A 25,018-nucleotide genomic window follows, 5' to 3' on the forward strand; every position below is an offset into this window, starting at 1 on the left:
CAACAACTATATCTGCATTTATACCAGGAAAAGCCAGGAAGAAAAACCCATAAAATATCTGCAAATCGTGCATGAAAATGAAATGACTGGGTTTGAGTTGAAATATAATTTGCCAATACGTTTATGTTCTTCCTCTCCTAATATATGCATTATGCAGCATGATTATAAACTTGTGAAACACTTAATATTAATAATATCAAATTAGGTAGAAAAGATCTCGTGGAACTCTGTTAAAATAAGGGTAATGGTATTTGTATAAACTCTTTGTATAAATTAAGTTTGTATAAACTGACGTGACACATCACAAAGCATGCCATGTGGTATTAGGATCCACATAACTTAATGTCACATTAATGTTATATGGACCCTCATGTCACGTGGCACTTACATAGTGTGCCATGTCAGTTTGTACAAACTTTCTTTGTACGAAGAGTTTGTACAAATAACATTACCCTTAAAATAACTCCATATTTGGGGTTAAGCACAATTATAAAGATGGGGGTTCCGTCTTCAATGGGAATGCATGCCCTACATGAGAGGATTTTTAATAGCTGATGCTGTGTGACAAAAACAATGATGTAAGTTTAATTAGTTTGATAATAATTGGGATTATGGATATGATTAGCACTGTATTAAGTAGGAAACTAAACCTAGTCTAAAACCTCTGACATCACCCTAATTCTAGCCAACTCTGTTTAAATAATAGCTTAGCTTCTTCCCCTAACCTCCATTATTATCATCCCCATCCCATGCCATCTCTTTCAAGAAAGCGACTCTTATTCATTCATTGTGGCTTACATAATCAATCTACAAGTATTAGTATTTTAATAGAGCCAACTTTGACATCCACAACAAAACAATTAACCTAACTCAACTATATCTTTAATACTTTTATCATTTTTTAGTTTATCTTCTTACTGGAACAAGTCCTTTTCATCCCAATTGGTATCATGGTAATGGTTAACATTTTGCTTTACTACGAGGGTTGATCCTGCCAGACTTAAGGTTTTAAGGGATTAATAATAATGGCCAACATATTAGGGGGTCAGATTAAAAAGTTGCAATTTAAGACCCAACTTAAATACATGAGAAGAAATGCTAACCATCAACCAAGAATAATGATGCAAATCTCAAGTACTATATAATATAACCACTATAATATCTTACTTGACATAGAATTTTGGTTAAACTACACCAATAAGTATAATAATTTAAGAATGAAGAGTAAGATAATAAAGCAGAAAATTAATTGAGATTTATGAATAAAAACACACTGAAAAATTATAGTAGTTACTAGAAAAAGTAAACATATATTGTCTACGAAGAGTTATGGAGAACAACACTAACAACACAACCCTCTAACTGATATTGTTATTACAAGTATCCATCACCTTTTTTCCAGAAAAAATATGATTTAAGTCACAGTTCCAGAAATGGAGACACAGAATACTTGTTAAGGGACCCTGGCAACTACCAATTCTCTATGTCTAATCGTACAACAAAAATTTCGTTTTACACAATTAAAGTTACCTTCAGAAACCCAGAACGTTGGGCGTAGTAGAAAAGACTCTGATTTCTTTACATTAGAAAGAAACTTCCATGGAAAGGCATATAACAAAATTGAACATATGAACTGTGCTAACAACAGGATCAACTGACAGCCTCGACAACGGTGCGGTATTCTATTTCTGATATTGATCTTATGCCATTTGGATCAGGTTCCACTTCTTCCATATCTTCTTTAGGAGGGAATCCACGAGTCCTTGCAAGCTTCCATTGATCTATCACCCCACAGTCAATAGCATACTTGAGTGTGCGTACCAAGTAGTCATTATCAGTAATGAGATCTGGCTGGACAGTCAACATTCTCATGAGACCTGAAAATGTGTCAACAAAACAGATTTTAGCAAACAGAATTCATTTTCAGGAAAAAATATTTAAGGCTTATCAGTGCCCTCGAATAAATTCATTATCTGTTACATAATGTACCATCAACAACTGAAACTGGAATATCTAGCTAAATAGCCAATATTATAAGGTATCTTTCTTATCAATTTTTTTTTTTTTTTTTCATTCACTTAAATTTCAACAGATATAAAATGTTACAGTTTTCATCCATATAATGACACTTTATGAGCATAACAATGCAGATATACTAAGATGCAAGAACGCAACACCAATATTTTTATAGCTTTCCACATAAGAACAAAGAGGAATGGTCTGTAAATTTTATCAATGAAAACTCTGAATAACTATTATAAAGTGCACTAAACCAAGCTGGAATTCAATTTTATCAACACAGCGCTTTGCATATTTAAAGAGTAAGCTAGTGCTTATGGACTCTCAGGCTTGTCTCTGAATTTCCACAGAAGCCACAACACTACAAACAAAAGGCGTACTATTTTTTGCTACTCTTAGGCTTGTCCATACAGACCCCATAATTTTCTGATAAGGCACCATATAATAGTCTTTCAGTGGGTGTAGTGATATGCACACAAATGTAGAGATCAAACAGGTCCTACATACATAAGCTTCACAAAATTGATGGAGTAAAAATAGCATGACTTTCACTGACTTGGTGGCCCTGCACATCAATAAATATTAAAAATTAACAAGATTGAACCTGCAACGATGCCATCTCCAGATGCTGACATATCAGAAGTGAAAGGGGTCAGAGGTGGATCCTCCATCCCATGAACCACACCATTGTGCTCCTTCGTGTAATAGTGTATCTTAGAAGTCCCATTTGTAACAAACAAAACCTTAAGATTTTCGTGCCAAAGTGGAGCAATCACTTCTGGTTCATAATTAACAAACTTAGATCTCGCATTGTTTTTGGTGTCAAATTCTTCACTGGGCTTGATACCACATAGAAATTCAAGTTCTTGCTTAGTAACCTCAATAACATTGGCAAGATTCCAAGCTTGTTGTATGAACATCTTGGTTTCTTCAACAGACTGCCATAATGGCAAGGGAAGGTTCACATCATAAAAAACAACCCCTCCTAATTTCTTTGAAATCTTGACAGCTTGCGATGTAGTTGATCTCATGTTTTTATCAAGGAGAGAATGTGTGCTGAAGTAAAACATCTTTGCCTGTATGGAAGTCATTAAAATGGTCAGTAGATTCACAAGGCTTAATAATCAAGAAACATAAGCAAATGGCATGCAACATAGAAAGTTGGACTATGGAAAATTAGGTCATTCATTTAAATTCAATTTTTTTCTGGAATCAAATCTACACAAGGGATAATTGATTAAGGATCTTTTAGGCCGATTTTGGCTTATAAGCAGCTAATGGAACAGCTGCATAACTAAATGCATTCAGCCTAAAGCCAACAGATCTCACAACAGAAAATACTGACGAAGGGATAGTATAATTATCAATCTTCAACAATGTAATTGTTAGGTTAACAAGAATGTCAGAATCATCCATCAGACAAACTCCGGCGAAGAGAGATATTAAGGAAAAAATCATATGGTCAGATTAAAAAAATTGCCATAATACTTTGAAAAATTCTTATCCATAACTTTCATAAAGATAGGAGTAACAAGACATTCATCAATTACTCACTTCTTTTTCCCTAGCCACATTACCATGAAATATTACCCATTGAAACAAAAGATCTATTACCTCCTTCAGCACATCAATATTGATCTCAGACTTAGACATAGAATCCTCAGCACATGGTTTGACAGAAGTCAATCTGAAACGACCTCTCTTACTAATCTTCATCTGTGACACTGCTGTCATCCTTCTAGTGTCAATGCGAACAGATCGTGTTTGAACATCACTCATATTTAAGTAATATAGCATGGCCTGACCATACTCATCATCCCCAAGTTTCCCCATGAAGGCAACCTTACCACCCAAACTTGCTAGAGCTATTGCAACACTAGCTGCACATCCCCCAGGAGCCCTAATAAATTTCTCTGGAGCCCATCGCGCATCACTCATTCTTTCATGGATTTCATAATCTAGTAGTCTGTTGGCTGGCCTTCCTGATGGCACAAAAGCATGTTTCGCAGATCCAAAGCAACAAACAAGTGGAGGCCAACCATACGTGAAGCTAATGTCTTCTCCCTCATCCTTTTCCAACTCTAAGTCTCCCTCACCTTCATCCACTACATTTGTGACGAATATAGACTCCTCAGCGTCACTAACATCAGATTCACTACCTTGATCCTCTGTAACATCACCAATCTTTTTTGTAGTTTTTCTCCTCCTCACTTTCTTCTTGGTTTTTTCTTTCTCCACACCAGTAGAAGCTGATGCAGCTACACATAAATGTATTAAGGGTTTAGCACTTATAATTAAGATCCATGAAATCAAGCAAAGTACTCATGAAACAACATGCGCAGTACCTTTTCTTCGAGTCCTTCGTGGGGTTTTCTTAGTATCTTCATTTGATGCAGAAATGACACTTTCCTCATTTGAAGCATCACTATCTATCTTATCTATCTCCAATTCAGAATTCTCCTGTATCGCATCAGTTTCTGGTTTCTTCCTAGTTCGTTTGGTGGTAGCTCGTTTAGATGTCCTGGATGTCTTCTTTTTTGCAACTACGTCATTGTCACTCATTTCCTCCTGAGCTAGAGCCTCCACAATTTTCTTCCTTGAAGTAGCCGCAAGGCACCTTTTATTATTTAATCTAAAATCCTGAAGTTGTATTAAGTTAAACGATGATCGATACTGCCAATTTAAATCCCACCTACATGCTTGAACAAACAAAATCACTTAAACATACATCTAAGTGAAAATTGAAAGGCAAAAATTTGGAAGTGGATTAGCAGTTAAATGAAATGTGAAAGAGCAAAACCTTACCTGGGCGGAGAAAGAAAATGAGTGAAAGAGAGAGAAGCCATGAGAGACGTTTTGCCACTTTCAAAACCTCTGGGGTTTAAGCTGGAAGTACGTGCAACCGTGCAAGTATAAGAGGATGAGGCTACAGGTATTTCGGATTCGGGTCTTATTGTCATAACTTGGATGATCTGGAAAAAATCGGATTCAGAAAACGGATATAACCCGATATAAGTTAATACCCGGCCTTCGGTTCATATGACTTTTTTTTGGTTCGGTTCACCTCAAAATACCCACTCCCTAGTCCCTACCCTAGATAACGGGTTCGGACTTCAAAGGAACCACGCCTAGTCAACCCGCGAACGACGACGTTTCCATTAGGAAACCATGTAGATTATAAGCACAGCCCAAGCCCTCGCATCAGTGAAACGGTTAAGCCTCATCTCTGCTTTTCGTATTCTGGGTTTGGTTTCTTCAAAGGTACAGGCTTTGCATCGAATCTCTTTCATCTTTAACTAGTGTGATTTGCTTCTCTTTCTTTTTGTTTGCACCATCTTTAAACTTTGTCCGAAAGTCTCTTTTAAACCTGAAAGCTTTACCAAATTTCTGGGCCTTTCTAAAGAAGCTACCTTAAGGCTTCTGAAATTAAATTTTAAATTGCTGCAAATGGTTCTGCAAATTTCACCATATATTTTACATTAGGATATTATTCAAACAAAACTGATCTGATTAATGCCATTAACTTTTTCCAGTGATAATAATCATCTTCTTCTTCTTTTTTTTCACAATTTATTTACACAATAGTTTTATGGTTAAAAATATAACTAATACTGTTTTGCTAACAGCTCCACTTGAAGAAGCCATAGATAATGAACTTTCTCAATCTACTTTTGCCCGCCAAGCGTGGAGTTGGTGCTGTCACCAAGTGCTGTAGAGGTAATATGGATTGAAATTATTATCATTTGTATTGTGGTCAAATGCAAGTAGCAGTGTGAAAACTCAAGTTTTTTATGTGTGTAATATATGCATTGTGGTGTCTGAGTTAGGCAAGGCTAACAGGCTTTTTGTAGCTTGAAGTTGAAAAATGTTGATTGGTTTTACCCTGATATATGGTCACAAATGGATGAAAAATTGGTTGCTTGAAATCGAGATGTTCTATGCAAGAATGCAGATGGCCTATTGTGAAGGAAAGACGTAATATTTGGATCTGTTATGATTTTGTCTTTAGTAGAAGTTGGTCAATTTAGTTCTCTGATAACTGTTTGATCTTCATTGCAGCAACATGTTCTTCCTTTTTCCATTCATCGACAGAATCCTCAGTGGAAGTTCATTCTCAGGAGCAGGAAGTAGTGATTGCTCTGGGAAGCAATGTTGGTGACAGACTTCATAATTTCAATGAAGCCTTGTTGTTGATGAAGAAATCTGGAATAAATATCACAAGGCATGGTTGTTTGTATGAAACTGAACCAGTCTATGTAACTGATCAACCTCGCTTTCTCAATTCTGCTGTTAGAGGTGTTACAAAACTTGGGCCACATGAACTCTTGGGAATACTAAAGAAAATTGAGAAGGACATGGGTCGTACTGTCGGGATAAGGTATGGTCCAAGGCCAATTGATTTGGATATATTGTTCTATGGAAGATTCAGAATTCATTCTGAGATACTTACTGTTCCTCATGAGAGAATTTGGGAGAGACCCTTTGTCCTGGCCCCATTGTTAGATTTAATGGGATCTGCTGTTGAAAGCGATACAGTTGTCTGCTGGCATTCATTTTCAGGACAGCCCAATGGACTTTTTGAAATGTGGGAGAAATTGGGTGGTGAGTCCCTAATTGGAAAGGAAGGAATGAAAAGGGTTTTACCCTTAGGAGATCGCTTATGGGACTGGTCTGAGAAAACCTCTGTCATGGGTATCCTTAATTTGACCCCAGATAGTTTTAGTGATGGAGGAAAGTTCCAATCAGTAGATGCTGCAATTTCTCAGGTTCACTTGATGATATCAGAAGGAGCAGATATGATTGATATTGGTGCACAATCCACAAGGCCTAATGCCGCTCGAATTTCTGCTGAAGAAGAATTAGAGAGATTGATTCCTGTTTTAGAAGCTATTCAAAAAATGCCTGAGATGGAGAGGAAGCTCATCTCTGTCGATACTTTTTATTCAAAAGTTGCTTCAGAAGCAGTTAGCAAAGGGGCTCATATTGTTAATGATGTCTCTGCCGGGTCGTTGGACCCTGACATGTATAGGGTTGTTGCTGCTCTTAAGGTTCCATACATTGCAATGCATATGAGAGGTGACCCGTCCACAATGCAGAATGAGGAGAACTTGAAGTATGATGATGTTTGTAAGCAAGTTGCTTCTGAGTTGTACTCGAGAGTTAAAGATGCTGAATTATCAGGTATCCCAGCTTGGAGAATTATTATTGACCCTGGAATTGGATTTTCAAAGAAAACCAAACATAATTTGGACATTCTTCTTGGATTATCAACCATACGAAAAGAGATTGCAAGTAAGAGTTTGGCTGTGTCTCATGCTCCTATGTTGATTGGACCTTCCAGAAAGAGATTTTTAGGTGAAATTTGCAATCGGCCATCTGCTGCTGAGAGAGATCCTGCAACTGTTGCTTCCATCTCTACTGGGGTTTTAGAAGGTGCAAACATTGTAAGGGTACATAATGTGAGAGACAATATAGATGCCGTGAAGCTTTGTGATTCAATGTTAATACGCAGGAGATCTTGTCGATGATTTTTTTAAGTAGATCGGATGACTTTTCCATTTATTTGTTAGACGTTTTGTACTTGTTTCTGTTTCCCACCAATCTGAGTCAGTAAGTCAAGACAAAAGGCTAACATGGTAAGGCCATAATTGGGAGCCTCGTTACATATGGACTAAACACAGTCGTGTAGACTCGTTGTTTCATCATTAATTTCCCTTACTTTTTTCTTTTCTTTTTATCACACTTTTTCTGTAAAACAGTTTTTTTTTTTTTTTTTGATGCAGAAATGACACTTTCCTCATTTGAAGCTCACTACTATCTATATCTATCTCCAATTCAGAATTCTCCTGTATCGCATCAGTTTCTGGTTTCTTCCTTAGTTCGTTTGGGTAGCTCGTTTAGATTCCTGGATGTCTTCTTTTTTGCAACTACGTCATTGTCACTCATTTCCTCCTGAGCTAGAGCCTCCCAATTTTCTTCCTGAAGTAGCCGCAAGGCACCTTTATTATTTAATCTAAAATCCTGAAGTTGTATTAAGTTAACATGATCGATACTGCCAATTTAAATCCCACCTACATGCTTGAACAAACAAAATCACTTAAACATACACAAAGTGAAATAGAAAGGCAAAAATTTGGAATGGAGTAGCATTAAATGAAATGTGAAAGAGCAAAACCTTACCTTGGCGGAGAAAGAAAATGAGTGAAGAGAGAGAAGCCATGAGAGACGTTTTCCACTTTCAAACCTCTGGTGTTAAGCTGGAAGTACGTGCAACCGTGCAAGTATAAGAGGATGGGCTACAGGTATTTCGGATTCGGGTCTATTGTCATAACTTGGATGATCTGGAAAAAATCGGATTCAGACAACGGATATAACCCGATATAATTAATACCCGCCTTCGGTTCATATGACTTTTTTTGGTTCGGTTCACTCTAAAATACCCACTCCCTACCCTAGATACGTTCGGACTTCAAAGGACCACGCCTGGTCAACCCGCAACGACGACGTTTCCATAGGAACCATGTAGATTATAAGCACAGCCCAAGCCCTCACATCAGTGAAACGGTTTAAGCCTCATCTCTGCTTTTTCGTATTCTGGTTTGGTTCTTTCAAAGGTACAGGCTTTGCATCGAATCAAACAGAATTCATTTTCAGGAAAAAATATTTAAGGCTTATCAGTGCCCTCGAATAAATTCATTATCTGTTACATAATGTACCATCAACAACTGAAACTGGAATATCTAGCTAAATAGCCAATATTATAAGGTATCTTTCTTATCAATTTTTTTTTTTTTTTTTCATTCACTTAAATTTCAACAGATATAAAATGTTACAGTTTTCATCCATATAATGACACTTTATGAGCATAACAATGCAGATATACTAAGATGCAAGAACGCAACACCAATATTTTTATAGCTTTCCACATAAGAACAAAGAGGAATGGTCTGTAAATTTTATCAATGAAAACTCTGAATAACTATTATAAAGTGCACTAAACCAAGCTGGAATTCAATTTTATCAACACAGCGCTTTGCATATTTAAAGAGTAAGCTAGTGCTTATGGACTCTCAGGCTTGTCTCTGAATTTCCACAGAAGCCACAACACTACAAACAAAAGGCGTACTATTTTTTGCTACTCTTAGGCTTGTCCATACAGACCCCATAATTTTCTGATAAGGCACCATATAATAGTCTTTCAGTGGGTGTAGTGATATGCACACAAATGTAGAGATCAAACAGGTCCTACATACATAAGCTTCACAAAATTGATGGAGTAAAAATAGCATGACTTTCACTGACTTGGTGGCCCTGCACATCAATAAATATTAAAAATTAACAAGATTGAACCTGCAACGATGCCATCTCCAGATGCTGACATATCAGAAGTGAAAGGGGTCAGAGGTGGATCCTCCATCCCATGAACCACACCATTGTGCTCCTTCGTGTAATAGTGTATCTTAGAAGTCCCATTTGTAACAAACAAAACCTTAAGATTTTCGTGCCAAAGTGGAGCAATCACTTCTGGTTCATAATTAACAAACTTAGATCTCGCATTGTTTTTGGTGTCAAATTCTTCACTGGGCTTGATACCACATAGAAATTCAAGTTCTTGCTTAGTAACCTCAATAACATTGGCAAGATTCCAAGCTTGTTGTATGAACATCTTGGTTTCTTCAACAGACTGCCATAATGGCAAGGGAAGGTTCACATCATAAAAAACAACCCCTCCTAATTTCTTTGAAATCTTGACAGCTTGCGATGTAGTTGATCTCATGTTTTTATCAAGGAGAGAATGTGTGCTGAAGTAAAACATCTTTGCCTGTATGGAAGTCATTAAAATGGTCAGTAGATTCACAAGGCTTAATAATCAAGAAACATAAGCAAATGGCATGCAACATAGAAAGTTGGACTATGGAAAATTAGGTCATTCATTTAAATTCAATTTTTTTCTGGAATCAAATCTACACAAGGGATAATTGATTAAGGATCTTTTAGGCCGATTTTGGCTTATAAGCAGCTAATGGAACAGCTGCATAACTAAATGCATTCAGCCTAAAGCCAACAGATCTCACAACAGAAAATACTGACGAAGGGATAGTATAATTATCAATCTTCAACAATGTAATTGTTAGGTTAACAAGAATGTCAGAATCATCCATCAGACAAACTCCGGCGAAGAGAGATATTAAGGAAAAAATCATATGGTCAGATTAAAAAAATTGCCATAATACTTTGAAAAATTCTTATCCATAACTTTCATAAAGATAGGAGTAACAAGACATTCATCAATTACTCACTTCTTTTTCCCTAGCCACATTACCATGAAATATTACCCATTGAAACAAAAGATCTATTACCTCCTTCAGCACATCAATATTGATCTCAGACTTAGACATAGAATCCTCAGCACATGGTTTGACAGAAGTAAATCTGAAACGACCTCTCTTACTAATCTTCATCTGTGACACTGCTGTCATCCTTCTAGTGTCAATGCGAACAGATCGTGTTTGAACATCACTCATATTTAAGTAATATAGCATGGCCTGACCATACTCATCATCCCCAAGTTTCCCCATGAAGGCAACCTTACCACCCAAACTTGCTAGAGCTATTGCAACACTAGCTGCACATCCCCCAGGAGCCCTAATAAATTTCTCTGGAGCCCATCGCGCATCACTCATTCTTTCATGGATTTCATAATCTAGTAGTCTGTTGGCTGGCCTTCCTGATGGCACAAAAGCATGTTTCGCAGATCCAAAGCAACAAACAAGTGGAGGCCAACCATACGTGAAGCTAATGTCTTCTCCCTCATCCTTTTCCAACTCTAAGTCTCCCTCACCTTCATCCACTACATTTGTGACGAATATAGACTCCTCAGCGTCACTAACATCAGATTCACTACCTTGATCCTCTGTAACATCACCAATCTTTTTTGTAGTTTTTCTCCTCCTCACTTTCTTCTTGGTTTTTTCTTTCTCCACACCAGTAGAAGCTGATGCAGCTACACATAAATGTATTAAGGGTTTAGCACTTATAATTAAGATCCATGAAATCAAGCAAAGTACTCATGAAACAACATGCGCAGTACCTTTTCTTCGAGTCCTTCGTGGGGTTTTCTTAGTATCTTCATTTGATGCAGAAATGACACTTTCCTCATTTGAAGCATCACTATCTATCTTATCTATCTCCAATTCAGAATTCTCCTGTATCGCATCAGTTTCTGGTTTCTTCCTAGTTCGTTTGGTGGTAGCTCGTTTAGATGTCCTGGATGTCTTCTTTTTTGCAACTACGTCATTGTCACTCATTTCCTCCTGAGCTAGAGCCTCCACAATTTTCTTCCTTGAAGTAGCCGCAAGGCACCTTTTATTATTTAATCTAAAATCCTGAAGTTGTATTAAGTTAAACGATGATCGATACTGCCAATTTAAATCCCACCTACATGCTTGAACAAACAAAATCACTTAAACATACATCTAAGTGAAAATTGAAAGGCAAAAATTTGGAAGTGGATTAGCATTTAAATGAAATGTGAAAGAGCAAAACCTTACCTGGGCGGAGAAAGAAAATGAGTGAAAGAGAGAGAAGCCATGAGAGACGTTTTGCCACTTTCAAAACCTCTGGGGTTTAAGCTGGAAGTACGTGCAACCGTGCAAGTATAAGAGGATGAGGCTACAGGTATTTCGGATTCGGGTCTTATTGTCATAACTTGGATGATCTGGAAAAAATCGGATTCAGAAAACGGATATAACCCGATATAAGTTAATACCCGCCCTTCGGTTCATATGACTTTTTTTTGGTTCGGTTCACCTCAAAATACCCACTCCCTAGTCCCTACCCTAGATAACGGGTTCGGACTTCAAAGGATCCACGCCTGGTCAACCCGCAAACGACGACGTTTCCATTAGGTAACCATGTAGATTATAAGCACAGCCCAAGCCCTCACATCAGTGAAACGGTTAAGCCTCATCTCTGCTTTTCGTATTCTGGGTTTGGTTTCTTCAAAGGTACAGGCTTTGCATCGAATCTCTTTCATCTTTAACTAGTGTGATTTGCTTCTCTTTCTTTTTGTTTGCACCATCTTTAAACTTTGTCTGAAAGTCTCTTTTAAACCTGAAAGCTTTACCAAATTTCTGGGCCTTTCTAAAGAAGCTACCTTAAGGCTTCTGAAATTAAATTTTAAATTGCTGCAAATGGTTCTGCAAATTTCACCATATATTTTACATTAGGATATTATTCAAACAAAACTGATCTGATTAATGCCATTAACTTTTTCCAGTGATAATAATCATCTTCTTCTTCTTTTTTTTCACAATTTATTTACACAATAGTTTTATGGTTAAAAATATAACTAATACTGTTTTGCTAACAGCTCCACTTGAAGAAGCCATAGATAATGAACTTTCTCAATCTACTTTTGCCCGCCAAGCGTGGAGTTGGTGCTGTCACCAAGTGCTGTAGAGGTAATATGGATTGAAATTATTATCATTTGTATTGTGGTCAAATGCAAGTAGCAGTGTGAAAACTCAAGTTTTTTATGTGTGTAATATATGCATTGTGGTGTCTGAGTTAGGCAAGGCTAACAGGCTTTTTGTAGCTTGAAGTTGAAAAATGTTGATTGGTTTTACCCTGATATATGGTCACAAATGGATGAAAAATTGGTTGCTTGAAATCGAGATGTTCTATGCAAGAATGCAGATGGCCTATTGTGAAGGAAAGACGTAATATTTGGATCTGTTATGATTTTGTCTTTAGTAGAAGTTGGTCAATTTAGTTCTCTGATAACTGTTTGATCTTCATTGCAGCAACATGTTCTTCCTTTTTCCATTCATCGACAGAATCCTCAGTGGAAGTTCATTCTCAGGAGCAGGAAGTAGTGATTGCTCTGGGAAGCAATGTTGGTGACAGACTTCATAATTTCAATGAAGCCTTGTTGTTGATGAAGAAATCTGGAATAAATATCACAAGGCATGGTTGTTTGTATGAAACTGAACCAGTCTATGTAACTGATCAACCTCGCTTTCTCAATTCTGCTGTTAGAGGTGTTACAAAACTTGGGCCACATGAACTCTTGGGAATACTAAAGAAAATTGAGAAGGACATGGGTCGTACTGTCGGGATAAGGTATGGTCCAAGGCCAATTGATTTGGATATATTGTTCTATGGAAGATTCAGAATTCATTCTGAGATACTTACTGTTCCTCATGAGAGAATTTGGGAGAGACCCTTTGTCCTTGCCCCATTGTTAGATTTAATGGGATCTGCTGTTGAAAGCGATACAGTTGTCTGCTGGCATTCATTTTCAGGACAGCCCAATGGACTTTTTGAAATGTGGGAGAAATTGGGTGGTGAGTCCCTAATTGGAAAGGAAGGAATGAAAAGGGTTTTACCCTTAGGAGATCGCTTATGGGACTGGTCTGAGAAAACCTCTGTCATGGGTATCCTTAATTTGACCCCAGATAGTTTTAGTGATGGAGGAAAGTTCCAATCAGTAGATGCTGCAATTTCTCAGGTTCACTTGATGATATCAGAAGGAGCAGATATGATTGATATTGGTGCACAATCCACACGGCCTTATGCCGCTCTAATTTCTGCTGAAGAAGAATTAGAGAGATTGATTCCTGTTTTAGAAGCTATTCAAAAAATGCCTGAGATGGAGAGGAAGCTCATCTCTGTCGATACTTTTTATTCAAAAGTTGCTTCAGAAGCAGTTAGCAAAGGGGCTCATATTGTTAATGATGTCTCTGCCGGGTCGTTGGACCCTGACATGTATAGGGTTGTTGCTGCTCTTAAGGTTCCATACATTGCAATGCATATGAGAGGTGACCCGTCCACAATGCAGAATGAGGAGAACTTGAAGTATGATGATGTTTGTAAGCAAGTTGCTTCTGAGTTGTACTCGAGAGTTAAAGATGCTGAATTATCAGGTATCCCAGCTTGGAGAATTATTATTGACCCTGGAATTGGATTTTCAAAGAAAACCAAACATAATTTGGACATTCTTCTTGGATTATCAACCATACGAAAAGAGATTGCAAGTAAGAGTTTGGCTGTGTCTCATGCTCCTATGTTGATTGGACCTTCCAGAAAGAGATTTTTAGGTGAAATTTGCAATCGGCCATCTGCTGCTGAGAGAGATCCTGCAACTGTTGCTTCCATCTCTACTGGGGTTTTAGAAGGTGCAAACATTGTAAGGGTACATAATGTGAGAGACAATATAGATGCCGTGAAGCTTTGTGATTCAATGTTAATACGCAGGAGATCTTGTCGATGATTTTTTTAAGTAGATCGGATGACTTTTCCATTTATTTGTTAGACGTTTTGTACTTGTTTCTGTTTCCCACCAATCTGAGTCAGTAAGTCAAGACAAAAGGCTACCATGGTAAGGCCATAATTGGGAGCCTCGTTACATATGGACTAAACACAGTCGTGTAGACTCGTTGTTCCATCATTAATTTCCCTTCCTTTTTCTTTTCTTTTTATCACACTTTTTCTGTAAAACAGTTTTTTTTTTTTTTTTTATATAAAGCAATACGCAACTTCGTAATTGATCGCAAGTTCATATATGCTTTGAAATTGGAATTTTGGAACAACTGAATTTAGCGAAGAAAAATTTAGCTGATTCTGATGAATAATACTATCTCCATCAGTTGCCATTTTATCAACCTGTACTGAGCTGCTACCTGGGGTACTGTACAAGTATGACCCAGTGAAACTGTATGTTTAACTTGATAAGATACAAACATTTGCATGGATTGCATATTTCCCATATTGGAAAGGAACGAATTAAAACTAAGATCTAAGAAAACGATCCAGCAGCCCTTCTAAACAAATGCAGAATTTCTTCCGCTCCCATAGTTATAAGCATCTGTTCTGACAGAGTACAGATATTTGTTAAAATTAAAAAGAAAACAAAAACTGTTAGAATGTAAACAGTTCAGGACTCGCTTTGATATCTAAGAGCTATTATTTTGCTTCAAAACCTCTGCTTCAGCCCTTGCCATTGGATCATCCTTCATCTCAGAATCTTCATCTTTTTCTCCTTCTCTGTCCTGTGCCATTTTCTTTCTATGCAATTCCTCTGCTGCCTGCATTGCAGCACGGTTCTCTGCCTGAATCTGCTGCATTTCCTCTTCTTGTTGTTGCCTTTCAAACCACGTATCGGCATCCGCCCAAACTGGAAATTTTAAAACACAGTGATATCATCAGCGAAAAAAATGACCTTCTGGAACAGCATTTAAGACCTGATCCAACAAGTAGTGATCAGGCCAACTTTGAGATCCCTAGATGTACCATACTTTAAATGACAAGTATCTGGCTTATATAATTATCCCAAGGAAAAGCCAACATATTCGCATTGAATCGACATCAATTGTTTTTTTTTTTCCCCCATTTTTCACTGTAGAATAGAGAATATGTGCAACAAAATACATATAAATGTAAGTACATATGCATGCATGAATTGTCCTCTGCATCAAAAGATGTCAGCCGACACCTACCATTTAAAAAATAATAAGAGCAGCAAAAGAAGCATATTATGTTTCTTAGAGTCCCTCGCCCTTGATATAGAAAGAGAGGCATGGAAAGGAAATGGAAATTCCAAACACATGGCATTGCAGGTAAAAATAACAAAACCACATTGCTTTCCAAACAACATCAACAAACAAAATTGTACAAGGTCGAAAGAGTTAACTAGGAGAAAACAAATAAAAATGGAATAGCTAAGAGAATCCCACAGGTTGTTTCCATCTTTACAAGATGTCCATTCTGGTTGAGATATATTTAACTATGCATAGAAGTAATATTCAGACACTATGAGAAATCAAGGAATTGGTGAAATTTTCTAGCCTTTCTCAAACATAAACAACAAACCAATGAACCATATGCTTAAGGCCTGGTTTTATGTGTACCTCAACCAAATCCAACATGAACTACCCAAATAAGCTACAAAAGGAAATATTTTGTTTAATGTAGTCACAGAGGTCTGAAATTAGATCTATTTCACAGAGAAACTACAGAATCAAATTTCCCTCTCAATATCTTTTTTTCTTATGTTGCTCAAAGTCCTTTATCTATCTTTGAAGAAACATCAAGACAGGGTTGCTGCAGCTTCTGCTCATCCAAGGAACCTATGGAATGATTTTACAGCCACTTACGTGCATGGTATGAAACTCAGTGTCACCTTTCTTTTGTCCTGTTAACTAAATTTAAATTCTCCTTGGTTTGTAATTTCATAAAAGCAAACAAGCTCACCAGGACAACTTTAATCAATACAATCCCCAGCACATATTAGACTTCTTCTCGTCACGACAAAACGACCCTATATGACAATGCTTGAGTGATCCTTTTTAGATAATTAAAAGACTTTTGTTCAAACATGATACCAAGGGGTAAAGCCCTTGGTGCCTATCATTTTATTAAAAGAAATTTTGCTTTCACTTGTCACAATTAATCAATATATGCTTCTACACAAAGCACAACCTAAACCCTAAACCCCAAAATGAATTAATAGCAACTCAACTTCCAGAAACAAATATCCGAAACAGAATTCCCCAAATAACCAATTAAAAAATAAAGAATAAAATAAAAAGTAGAAAGAGGAAACAAGAACTTACTGGGCTGAGCCGCCCAGCCCTGCTCGCCACCCTTAATGCGTTCAGGGAGAGCGTAGTTAACAGTAAGAACACGGCCGTAGAGTTCAGCGCCATCCATGTTGTCCATGGCGGCTGATGCATCTTCTTTCTCAAGAAAAGTGACGAAGCCAAAAGAGCGATGTTTCTGAGTGGCCTGATCTAAGGGAGTCTTGACATCTTTAATGTCACCGAAGGGGATGAATGCAGCGTGTAGTATAGCCTCGTTTACCTCCTCAGCTAATCCTCCTACGTACAGCGTGTTCTTCTGTACTGGAAGATTCGCCATTTTACAACCTCTTCTTCTTCTTCTTCTTCTTCTTCTTCTGTTTTATTTTACTTCTATGGGCGATCTCACTGTTGTTTTGGGCCTATCTTGTACTGGCCAAAACCAATACAGTCATTTTCGGCCCACGATACTTTTACTTAAATTCCTTCATGTGTAATTTACAACTTACAGTTTGGGATGAAAACCTTGTAATAAAGTTATTTATTTCTTTTGAATATTATAAAATTTAAGAATCAATTGAACTTGATTCCTGAGAGTTTTTCACTATATCTATGTGGGTTGTCTTATGAAATTGCTGTAAAGTTTTTCTAAATATATTTAGAAAAACTTTTTGCTTCAAATTAAGTAGATTCATGTTTTCTCCTTAACGCACCTTTAACATAACTCATGGTCTTTGTTTTTGATCTCATATAAAAAATTAAACAAAAATAAGATTTTCTTTGATAACAACTTATATAAGTATATACTAAAGTTCATGATTTCATTCTGGTTCTTAGAACAACTCACATTGCACTTAAAGCGTTCCGCAATAGATAAATAATAATCATATGCATACAAAAATATATATATTTATAATGTAATATGACAAAAAAAGAATAAAGGAATAAAGGAATAAATATAAAAAAGTCTAACTCAATTAATTTAATTAGAGATGAATGATATGTTAATTGAAACTAGATCACTTTGTATACATTACTCTATATGTGTAATATTTTTGGTAGATAAAAAGCAGTTTTTATTGGAAGGTGCATATTCCAATCACTATAGATAATGTAATGANAGGGAGAGCGTAGTTAACAGTAAGAACACGGCCGTAGAGTTCAGCGCCATCCATGTTGTCCATGGCGGCTGATGCATCTTCTTTCTCAAGAAAAGTGACGAAGCCAAAAGAGCGATGTTTCTGAGTGGCCTGATCTAAGGGAGTCTTGACATCTTTAATGTCACCGAAGGGGATGAATGCAGCGTGTAGTATAGCCTCGTTTACCTCCTCAGCTAATCCTCCTACGTACAGCGTGTTCTTCTGTACTGGAAGATTCGCCATTTTACAACCTCTTCTTCTTCTTCTTCTTCTTCTTCTTCTGTTTTATTTTACTTCTATGGGCGATCTCACTGTTGTTTTGGGCCTATCTTGTACTGGCCAAAACCAATACAGTCATTTTCGGCCCACGATACTTTTACTTAAATTCCTTCATGTGTAATTTACAACTTACAGTTTGGGATGAAAACCTTGTAATAAAGTTATTTATTTCTTTTGAATATTATAAAATTTAAGAATCAATTGAACTTGATTCCTGAGAGTTTTTCACTATATCTATGTGGGTTGTCTTATGAAATTGCTGTAAAGTTTTTCTAAATATATTTAGAAAAACTTTTTGCTTCAAATTAAGTAGATTCATGTTTTCTCCTTAACACACCTTTAACATAACTCATGGTCTTTGTTTTTGATCTCATATAAAAAATTAAACAAAAATAAGATTTTCTTTGATAACAACTTATACAAGTATATACTAAAGTTCATGATTTCATTCTGGTTCTTAGAACAACTCACATTGCACTTAAAGCGTTCCGCAATAGATAAATAATAATCATATGCATACAAAAATATATATATTTATAATGTAATATGACAAAAAAAGAATAAAGGAATAAAGGAATAAATATAAAAAAGTCTAACTCAATTAATTTAATTAGAGATGAATGATATGTTAATTGAAACTAGATCACTTTGTATACATTACTCTGTATGTGTAATATTATTGGTAGATAAAAAGCAGTTTTTATTGCAAGGTGCATATTCCAATCACTATAGATAATGTAATGACTAAACGACTTTTAATGACACTTTTCCATCCAAAAGGTTTCAAAATATAACTTTTTCACCCAAAGTTAATATTTCGTTACTATCCAAAACTGATTACGGTAGTAAAAATTCTCTTTGTCTCCATCATTTGAACATTTAGTCTCATCTTTACAAAACTTTTCTCACTCCAACACCTAATTTCTCGCCGATCACCAACCATTGCAAATCTATGGTTTCTTATTCTTAGTTAATTTCTGACGACAAATATTCAATCAATCACCACCATTCAATCTATAGGCCTCCCCTCTCCAAAACCTCTCTTACTCCGACTCCTGGTAACTCGTTAAACGCCGATTGAGAATGTGAAGTGTATTTTGGAAATTAACTGAATATAAACTTTGAGTGCTAAAGTGTCATTTTGAAACTTTTTGAATTGGAAAATGTCACTAAGGCAAACCTACGGTGGGAAAAAGTTTACTCATAATGTAATCCATATTCAGAATATTATGTGAATATCACTATATTAGAGCGGGTGGATCCCAGCAAAATGGCATCAATGGCTTGTTGCAAGGATTTTTTTAGACATTACTGCCTGCAATGTAAGTCCTATCGGAATATCGGATTCAGTTTCATAATCAGTAACATCACAACAGTTAACCGTATCAGTAGAAAGTTACCAAGAGGCTGGAAGTTTGAAAACACAATTATTCAGCATTTCCTCCACAGCTTTAAGCTTTTCCTCAAGGCAATTTACTGCCACAACTCTCAAAAGAAACAAGTATAAAATTTCCATTGACCCCCAAATAATCTTTGCTTTCCCAAAATATTTTATTCATCCAATTCCATCCTCAACATAGTAATGTTTATCTATTGTCAAATCAAATCTCTGTAAATTTTACAAACAATGGGCCAGTTCTCTCAATCAATCTCCTAATTATTCAAAATTTGTGACAACAATTACTTTTCAGCAACTAAATATTGTATTGCTTCACTTCTTGCGCAAGTACAAGAGGCCTACCACCACTGAGATGCCAACAACAGCTATAGGAACAGTCCAGTATTGTTTGGTTAAGTTCATGACCTTTTGAGCATATTGCTTCTTGGATGAAATTTCCAGTTCTGGAATAGCTGGAGCAGATGTGTCAAGCTCACCAATGCAAAAGCTCTCTAGGAGCTCCCTTGCACTTTCACTATGCCCAGCATCTTCAAAATCATCAGTCGCATCTTTAGCTACAAAGACATTACAATCAGCAGTCTTATTCAAGGATTTATGGCTATAATATTGTAACAGATAACTTTTTCAATTAAAAACTTCATGATGGAGTCAAAGTTCACATCATTAAATGGATGAAATACTCAATGATGCAGTCAAGCAACAAATGTTATGGACAGTATAAGAAAAATACCAGTTGAAGCAAGGACTACATCATCTCCACCAGGATGCTCTTCCAAATATGAAGTGACATCATACACCTGCAATTGGTTGAAGAAATATTTATAAAATGTCAAATAAAGGAAGGGGTTAGTGTTATTATGATAAATGATTTGAAATTCCTTAAAGATCTGCAACCATGATTCACAAAGTATACATGATACAAAGATCTCAGAGAATCGATTCAAACTATGAAATTAATCACATTAAATTGATTATAAATCTCAAACTACTATGTATGTATACATATACGTAACTGATTCGTGCCTCAATATAGGCCACTTATGCAAGCACAAAATTAGTTATTATTTAAGGGTAGGGGACCCAAAATGAGAACCAGTTCCATTTGAGGTGAACTATCAACTCAACGGCTTATAGCATTGGAGGAAACATAAACACAATGTTAGCACTTGTATATTATTGTTGGTTTTTTTACTTATCGACATTAAAGATTTTTCAACCTAATATCAAAACACCTGAACAACATGTCACATGTTTAACTCAAGAAAAACTTAATTCCATTACTTAATCGAAGCAGAGTGCAAAAAAATATTATGGTCAATCCTCATGACAAGTTTGTTCATTAAACCCATACTACAGATTGCCAAAATGGGCAGTAGTTCTCAAGTAGCTCATATAGAACCTAATGCACAAAATGGACGCATGCTTGCACATTCTAAAACGTAGATTCACCGGTTAAGATTTCATTACTTCCCTAGAACAGCACGGTGATTTACAAAAGCTGCTGAGAGTTTACAAAAAAACCAATATCATCTACAAAATACAATTCATTTTCGAAGAATAGGAAAGCAACGCGAACCCAGAATCAAGAACAGCCAAACCCAGATTTGTGCACCCACAGAAACCAAAACCGGATTAAACCCACCCACAAATCAAGTAAATGAATTGGTCTAAACAAAGGAATAGGGGAACGTAAATACCTTGTTATCAACAACGATCCAGCAATCGTCTTTGGTGTTGTGTTGGGATGCTTCTTGCATTGTATAGAGCTTAGTTAGAGTCGGCATCTTTATTTTTGGGCTGTTGTCAGGCGCCGACTCTCGGTAGGAGACGTTAACGATTGAGAGACCAACCAATAAGCTAACGCTCTCTTACCCTTTTTCCTATTTTCCTGGGTATAAAACTATAACCCTCTGTCTGACTTTCAGACTTTTGTCCAAAGTCCAATCAAACCTCTCTCTGGGTTATGACAATTTCCTCCTCAAGGTTCGAGGAAATACAAAGAAACCTAAGGGTTTCAAAAAGTAACAAAAGCATCCAAAAAATTATTACTTTACTATAGTACCCTTTGTCTAATTATAAATTATAAATTATAAATTAATTAAATTACATACTAAAAAATGAAAAAAATAAAATGATAGAGTGAAGTATAATAAGATAAAAGATACTGAAGAATTTTTTAAACCAAATTTTAGATTTTTTTCAGCTTTATTTTTTCAATTTTTAGATATTTAAAATTAAAATTGAAAAAATAAAAACCGATAAGAAAATAAAATATATGTAATTAGACAAAGGGTATTAATAGTCTTTACATGGTAAGGGATATTTTGGGTGTAATTGGGGGGGGGGGGGGGGGGGGGGGGGGGGGGGGTGTTAAGTGATAAGTTTTGAAATATAAGGTAGTTAATTTTCCAAAAGAACTTGAGGGATTTCAAAAAATCATCATTTAAAATAAAACGGTGAACTTACAGTTATGCCATTCAACAAGGTCATTAACGGTGTTATGGTTTCAAAAGGTAATTTGCAATGATTTCTGCATGATCGTATTCTGAGTGATAATTAAGGACAGGGAGAACGACATTTTCCCACTCAAGGTTTGAAAAAATGACACTTTCCCACCCTTCGTCAAAATCTGTTATTTTTTCTGTTAATATTTGATTGAAAAGACGAAAATACCTTTAAATATTTGACTTTATAATTTTTTTTAATTTTTGAATTTGCCAAAAAGTAAGATATTAAAAAGTCAAAAAAGAAAAAATAGTTAACCCCAACTAAAAAGTTAAGAGTAATACTATAAAATTGTTTAAAGTTAACCTTAATATTTATTTATTTATAATGTCATAAATATCTCATCACTATTATTCAATAATCTACTAATATAATATTTTTCATTTTTACTAATTAACATAGAAAATCTTAATAGTTAATATTCTTAATTAATTAAATAAACAAAAGAAAAAAATGTATCTTTACACTTGAGTAAAGACTTTCACTTTACTAAATTTTAATTTATAATAAACTATTTAAAGGTATTTTTGTCTTTTAGTAAAATATTAACAGAAAACACTAACAAAACCTGACAAAGGGTGGGAAAGTGTCATTTTGAAACTTGATGGGTGGGAAAGTGTGGTTTCGCCGAACCTTGGGTGGGAAAATGTCGTTCTCCCTTAAGGAAAGAGTTAACTACATTTTCCCACCCAAGGTTTGGCGAATTTACGTGCCCACCCCTGGTTTCATAAATTGCAATTCTCACCCTTAAATTAACACCATTATTTTTTTAAAAATAACCCCCACATCTCAAATTTGTTTCAAATAACCCCCAGAGCATCCCAGCTAAGACAAGAATCCGGCCTGATTCTGGCACCATTGGACCTACCCGACACCACCATCAACATCCCTTTATCCTCCTCACCAAAACCCCTAACTTTTCCACCTGATTACACCTCGGCAAGGTGCCGGAATTTGGTTAGAAAGGGGCAAAAAAATGCGAAAACCTAAGGGAGAGGCGATGGCGATCGACGGGCAATTGCAATAGGCGATGTTGGGGTTTTGGTGGGGGGAAGCCGACGATGCTATTGGTGGTCTCCAGGGTGGTTTTTGGTGCCAGGACTTGCCGAAATTTGGATGAAACACTGATTGACACTAAAAGCGACAGCTGACGACTTGGGGGGGTTCAATCAGGCGAAGAGGTTAGGGGTTTTGATGTAGGGGTTGAGGAGATTATAATGGTAGTGTCAGGAGAAGTCGATTGTGCCAGAAACAGGCCGGAATGGCTTGAAATCGTCGATGGGGTGAATTTGAGAAGTGAAGGGTTATTTTGAAATTTTTATTTTTGAAATGACTATTTTACCCTTTTAACTGTTAAATTAAACAGTTATCTGTTACTTTAAGGGTGAGAATCTGCAATTTATGAAACTAAGGGTGAGAAACGTAGATTTGCCAAACCTTGGGTGGGAAAAATTAATTTGCTCTTAAGGAAACTTTAAAATTTGACAGTTTTATCCATATATGTACAAACATATTAACCAATACTGATTGACCATTGCTTGTCCTAGTCAATGCGACGTAAAAACGGATGGAAGGTCCAAGTTTCTTACCATTAGTCATTTAGATTTTTACAAAGTTTGACAAAAATAACAAAAATATAAGGAAATTACAAAATTAGGTTTTCTTTCAAATATAAAAAAAATAATTATATTGATTAAATTTTCTCTTTTCTCGTATAAAAATTCATATTGGTACTTATATTTCCCACTAGCATCTTATTACTGAAAAACATTAATGAATTAAATTAAAATCTTGTTTGTTCAAACAACTAATGCAGCATCTTCAATAATGTTCTTTATTTTGAAGAGCAATTTTCATATAAATGAAGAGTATCTTCATTAATTTTAAAATATAAAGAACACAATTTTTATTCAAATCTAATAGACTTTTTAAATTTAATGAAGATATTCTTTATTTTTAAGAAAGAGACTTAATGGGAGAGAGAATTAATAAATAAAATGCATAGAAATTTGTAGTTTATTAATTAAAATTAGGATAGAGAGTGAAATTTGATTTTCTAAATGTAGAGAGCCAAACTCACTCTCTAATTTATATTTTATGGATAAACTCTTTATAATAAAGAGTTTGGGTTATATAAAGAGTCTTTTGGAGATACTCTAAGTAATTAGAAAATTAGAGAGTAATAATAAAGTACAATTTTTATTTTTTATTTTTGGTAATTGTAACATCCTTCTAATATTAAAATTAAATATGAGAATATAAAAATTAATTGCACATGAAGAAAATTGGGAAGACAGAACTGTAATTGTTATTCAATATAAAATTTTGATACTTTATATAGAGTTAACACTTTTTCCCACTCAAATAATGACTTAATGACACTTTTCCACCAAAAAAAATACACTTTCCGATTCGGCGGCGAATAGAGAGCAAACTTGGTCCATGATATTTTGGTTTTTAAAGTGGGGAGGCCGATGAGTCTTTTGGTGGTGTAAGATTGGATTTTGGTGGTCTTCATTAGTTGGAATATGACTTTGGAGAGGTGGTTGTATAAACCATAATCGCTTGATTGTTGACGATTGACAAGGTTAACAGATGTAAGGTTTGAAGGATTTTGATGAGTGATGATAGGGGAAGAGAATGGTGGTGGTTTGAGGTCGTAAAGATACCATAATCGACTGGCGATCAGCAAGGTCAATGGAAAAGTGTCATTAAAAGGTATCAGAAAAGTGGTATTTTAAAATTTTATAGGTGGGAAAATGTCATTAATCTATTATTTGGGTGGGAAAATGTCGTTTGCTCTTTTATATAACATAAACGTTTAATGAGAGAACCATGGACAAGGATTATAACTCATTTAATTAGCTCATCTTTATTATGGCAATAATTAATCTTGTATTCTGTCATAAAGACAACGTCGACATCTTGCCTGGTTTCCTGTATAGAAATAGTAACAATGACGTAACCAAAATGCCAGAGCCACAATGTGTTACGTGTTTTTGAATTTCCATGGCAACTGTAAATTTCTTTTTTATATCTAATACAGAATCCAAACAATTACAACCCTTCCAATTAAGGGATGCTTAGGTTAAATAACT

General features: G+C 35.7%; 6 protein-coding genes across 6 annotated transcripts; 2 read left to right on the forward strand and 4 right to left on the reverse strand.

Annotated features, from left to right (window-relative positions):
• Window positions 1-1,275: 1,275 nt before the first annotated feature.
• On the reverse strand, window positions 1,276-4,931 carry LOC116132900 (fructokinase-like 2, chloroplastic). Its single transcript, XM_031418584.1, has 5 exons — window positions 4,825-4,931; window positions 4,365-4,711; window positions 3,634-4,277; window positions 2,624-3,095; window positions 1,276-1,877 (listed from the first exon to the last, which is right to left on the reverse strand). The coding sequence occupies exons 1-5, from the start codon at window positions 4,863-4,865 to the stop codon at window positions 1,651-1,653; spliced, it is 1,731 nt and encodes a 576-aa protein (XP_031274444.1). The 5' UTR covers window positions 4,866-4,931; the 3' UTR covers window positions 1,276-1,650.
• A 700-nt stretch (window positions 4,932-5,631) lies between these two features.
• LOC116132901 (folate synthesis bifunctional protein, mitochondrial-like) lies at window positions 5,632-7,759 on the forward strand. The gene is made up of 2 exons (XM_031418585.1): window positions 5,632-5,736; window positions 6,079-7,759. Exons 1-2 carry the CDS (start codon window positions 5,670-5,672, stop codon window positions 7,545-7,547), a joined length of 1,536 nt encoding a protein of 511 aa, XP_031274445.1. The 5' UTR covers window positions 5,632-5,669; the 3' UTR covers window positions 7,548-7,759.
• A 1,563-nt stretch (window positions 7,760-9,322) lies between these two features.
• Window positions 9,323-11,677, reverse strand: LOC116132907 (fructokinase-like 2, chloroplastic). Its single transcript, XM_031418591.1, has 4 exons — window positions 11,571-11,677; window positions 11,111-11,457; window positions 10,380-11,023; window positions 9,323-9,841 (listed from the first exon to the last, which is right to left on the reverse strand). Exons 1-4 carry the CDS (start codon window positions 11,609-11,611, stop codon window positions 9,338-9,340), a joined length of 1,536 nt encoding a protein of 511 aa, XP_031274451.1. The 5' UTR covers window positions 11,612-11,677; the 3' UTR covers window positions 9,323-9,337.
• A 265-nt stretch (window positions 11,678-11,942) lies between these two features.
• LOC116132905 (folate synthesis bifunctional protein, mitochondrial-like) lies at window positions 11,943-14,475 on the forward strand. Its single transcript, XM_031418588.1, has 3 exons — window positions 11,943-12,026; window positions 12,392-12,482; window positions 12,825-14,475. The coding sequence occupies exons 2-3, from the start codon at window positions 12,416-12,418 to the stop codon at window positions 14,291-14,293; spliced, it is 1,536 nt and encodes a 511-aa protein (XP_031274448.1). The 5' UTR covers window positions 11,943-12,026; window positions 12,392-12,415; the 3' UTR covers window positions 14,294-14,475.
• A 366-nt stretch (window positions 14,476-14,841) lies between these two features.
• Window positions 14,842-16,958, reverse strand: LOC116132906 (peptidyl-prolyl cis-trans isomerase E). The gene is made up of 2 exons (XM_031418589.1): window positions 16,635-16,958; window positions 14,842-15,196 (listed from the first exon to the last, which is right to left on the reverse strand). Exons 1-2 carry the CDS (start codon window positions 16,936-16,938, stop codon window positions 14,976-14,978), a joined length of 525 nt encoding a protein of 174 aa, XP_031274449.1. The 5' UTR covers window positions 16,939-16,958; the 3' UTR covers window positions 14,842-14,975.
• A 2,573-nt stretch (window positions 16,959-19,531) lies between these two features.
• Window positions 19,532-21,312, reverse strand: LOC116132908 (cytochrome b5). The gene is made up of 3 exons (XM_031418592.1): window positions 21,113-21,312; window positions 20,146-20,212; window positions 19,532-19,969 (listed from the first exon to the last, which is right to left on the reverse strand). The coding sequence occupies exons 1-3, from the start codon at window positions 21,197-21,199 to the stop codon at window positions 19,728-19,730; spliced, it is 396 nt and encodes a 131-aa protein (XP_031274452.1). The 5' UTR covers window positions 21,200-21,312; the 3' UTR covers window positions 19,532-19,727.
• Window positions 21,313-25,018: the final 3,706 nt, after the last annotated feature.

Source organism: Pistacia vera, unplaced genomic scaffold (assembly GCF_008641045.1).
Source record: "Pistacia vera cultivar Batoury unplaced genomic scaffold, PisVer_v2 Contig262, whole genome shotgun sequence".
NCBI lineage: Eukaryota > Viridiplantae > Streptophyta > Magnoliopsida > Sapindales > Anacardiaceae > Pistacia > Pistacia vera.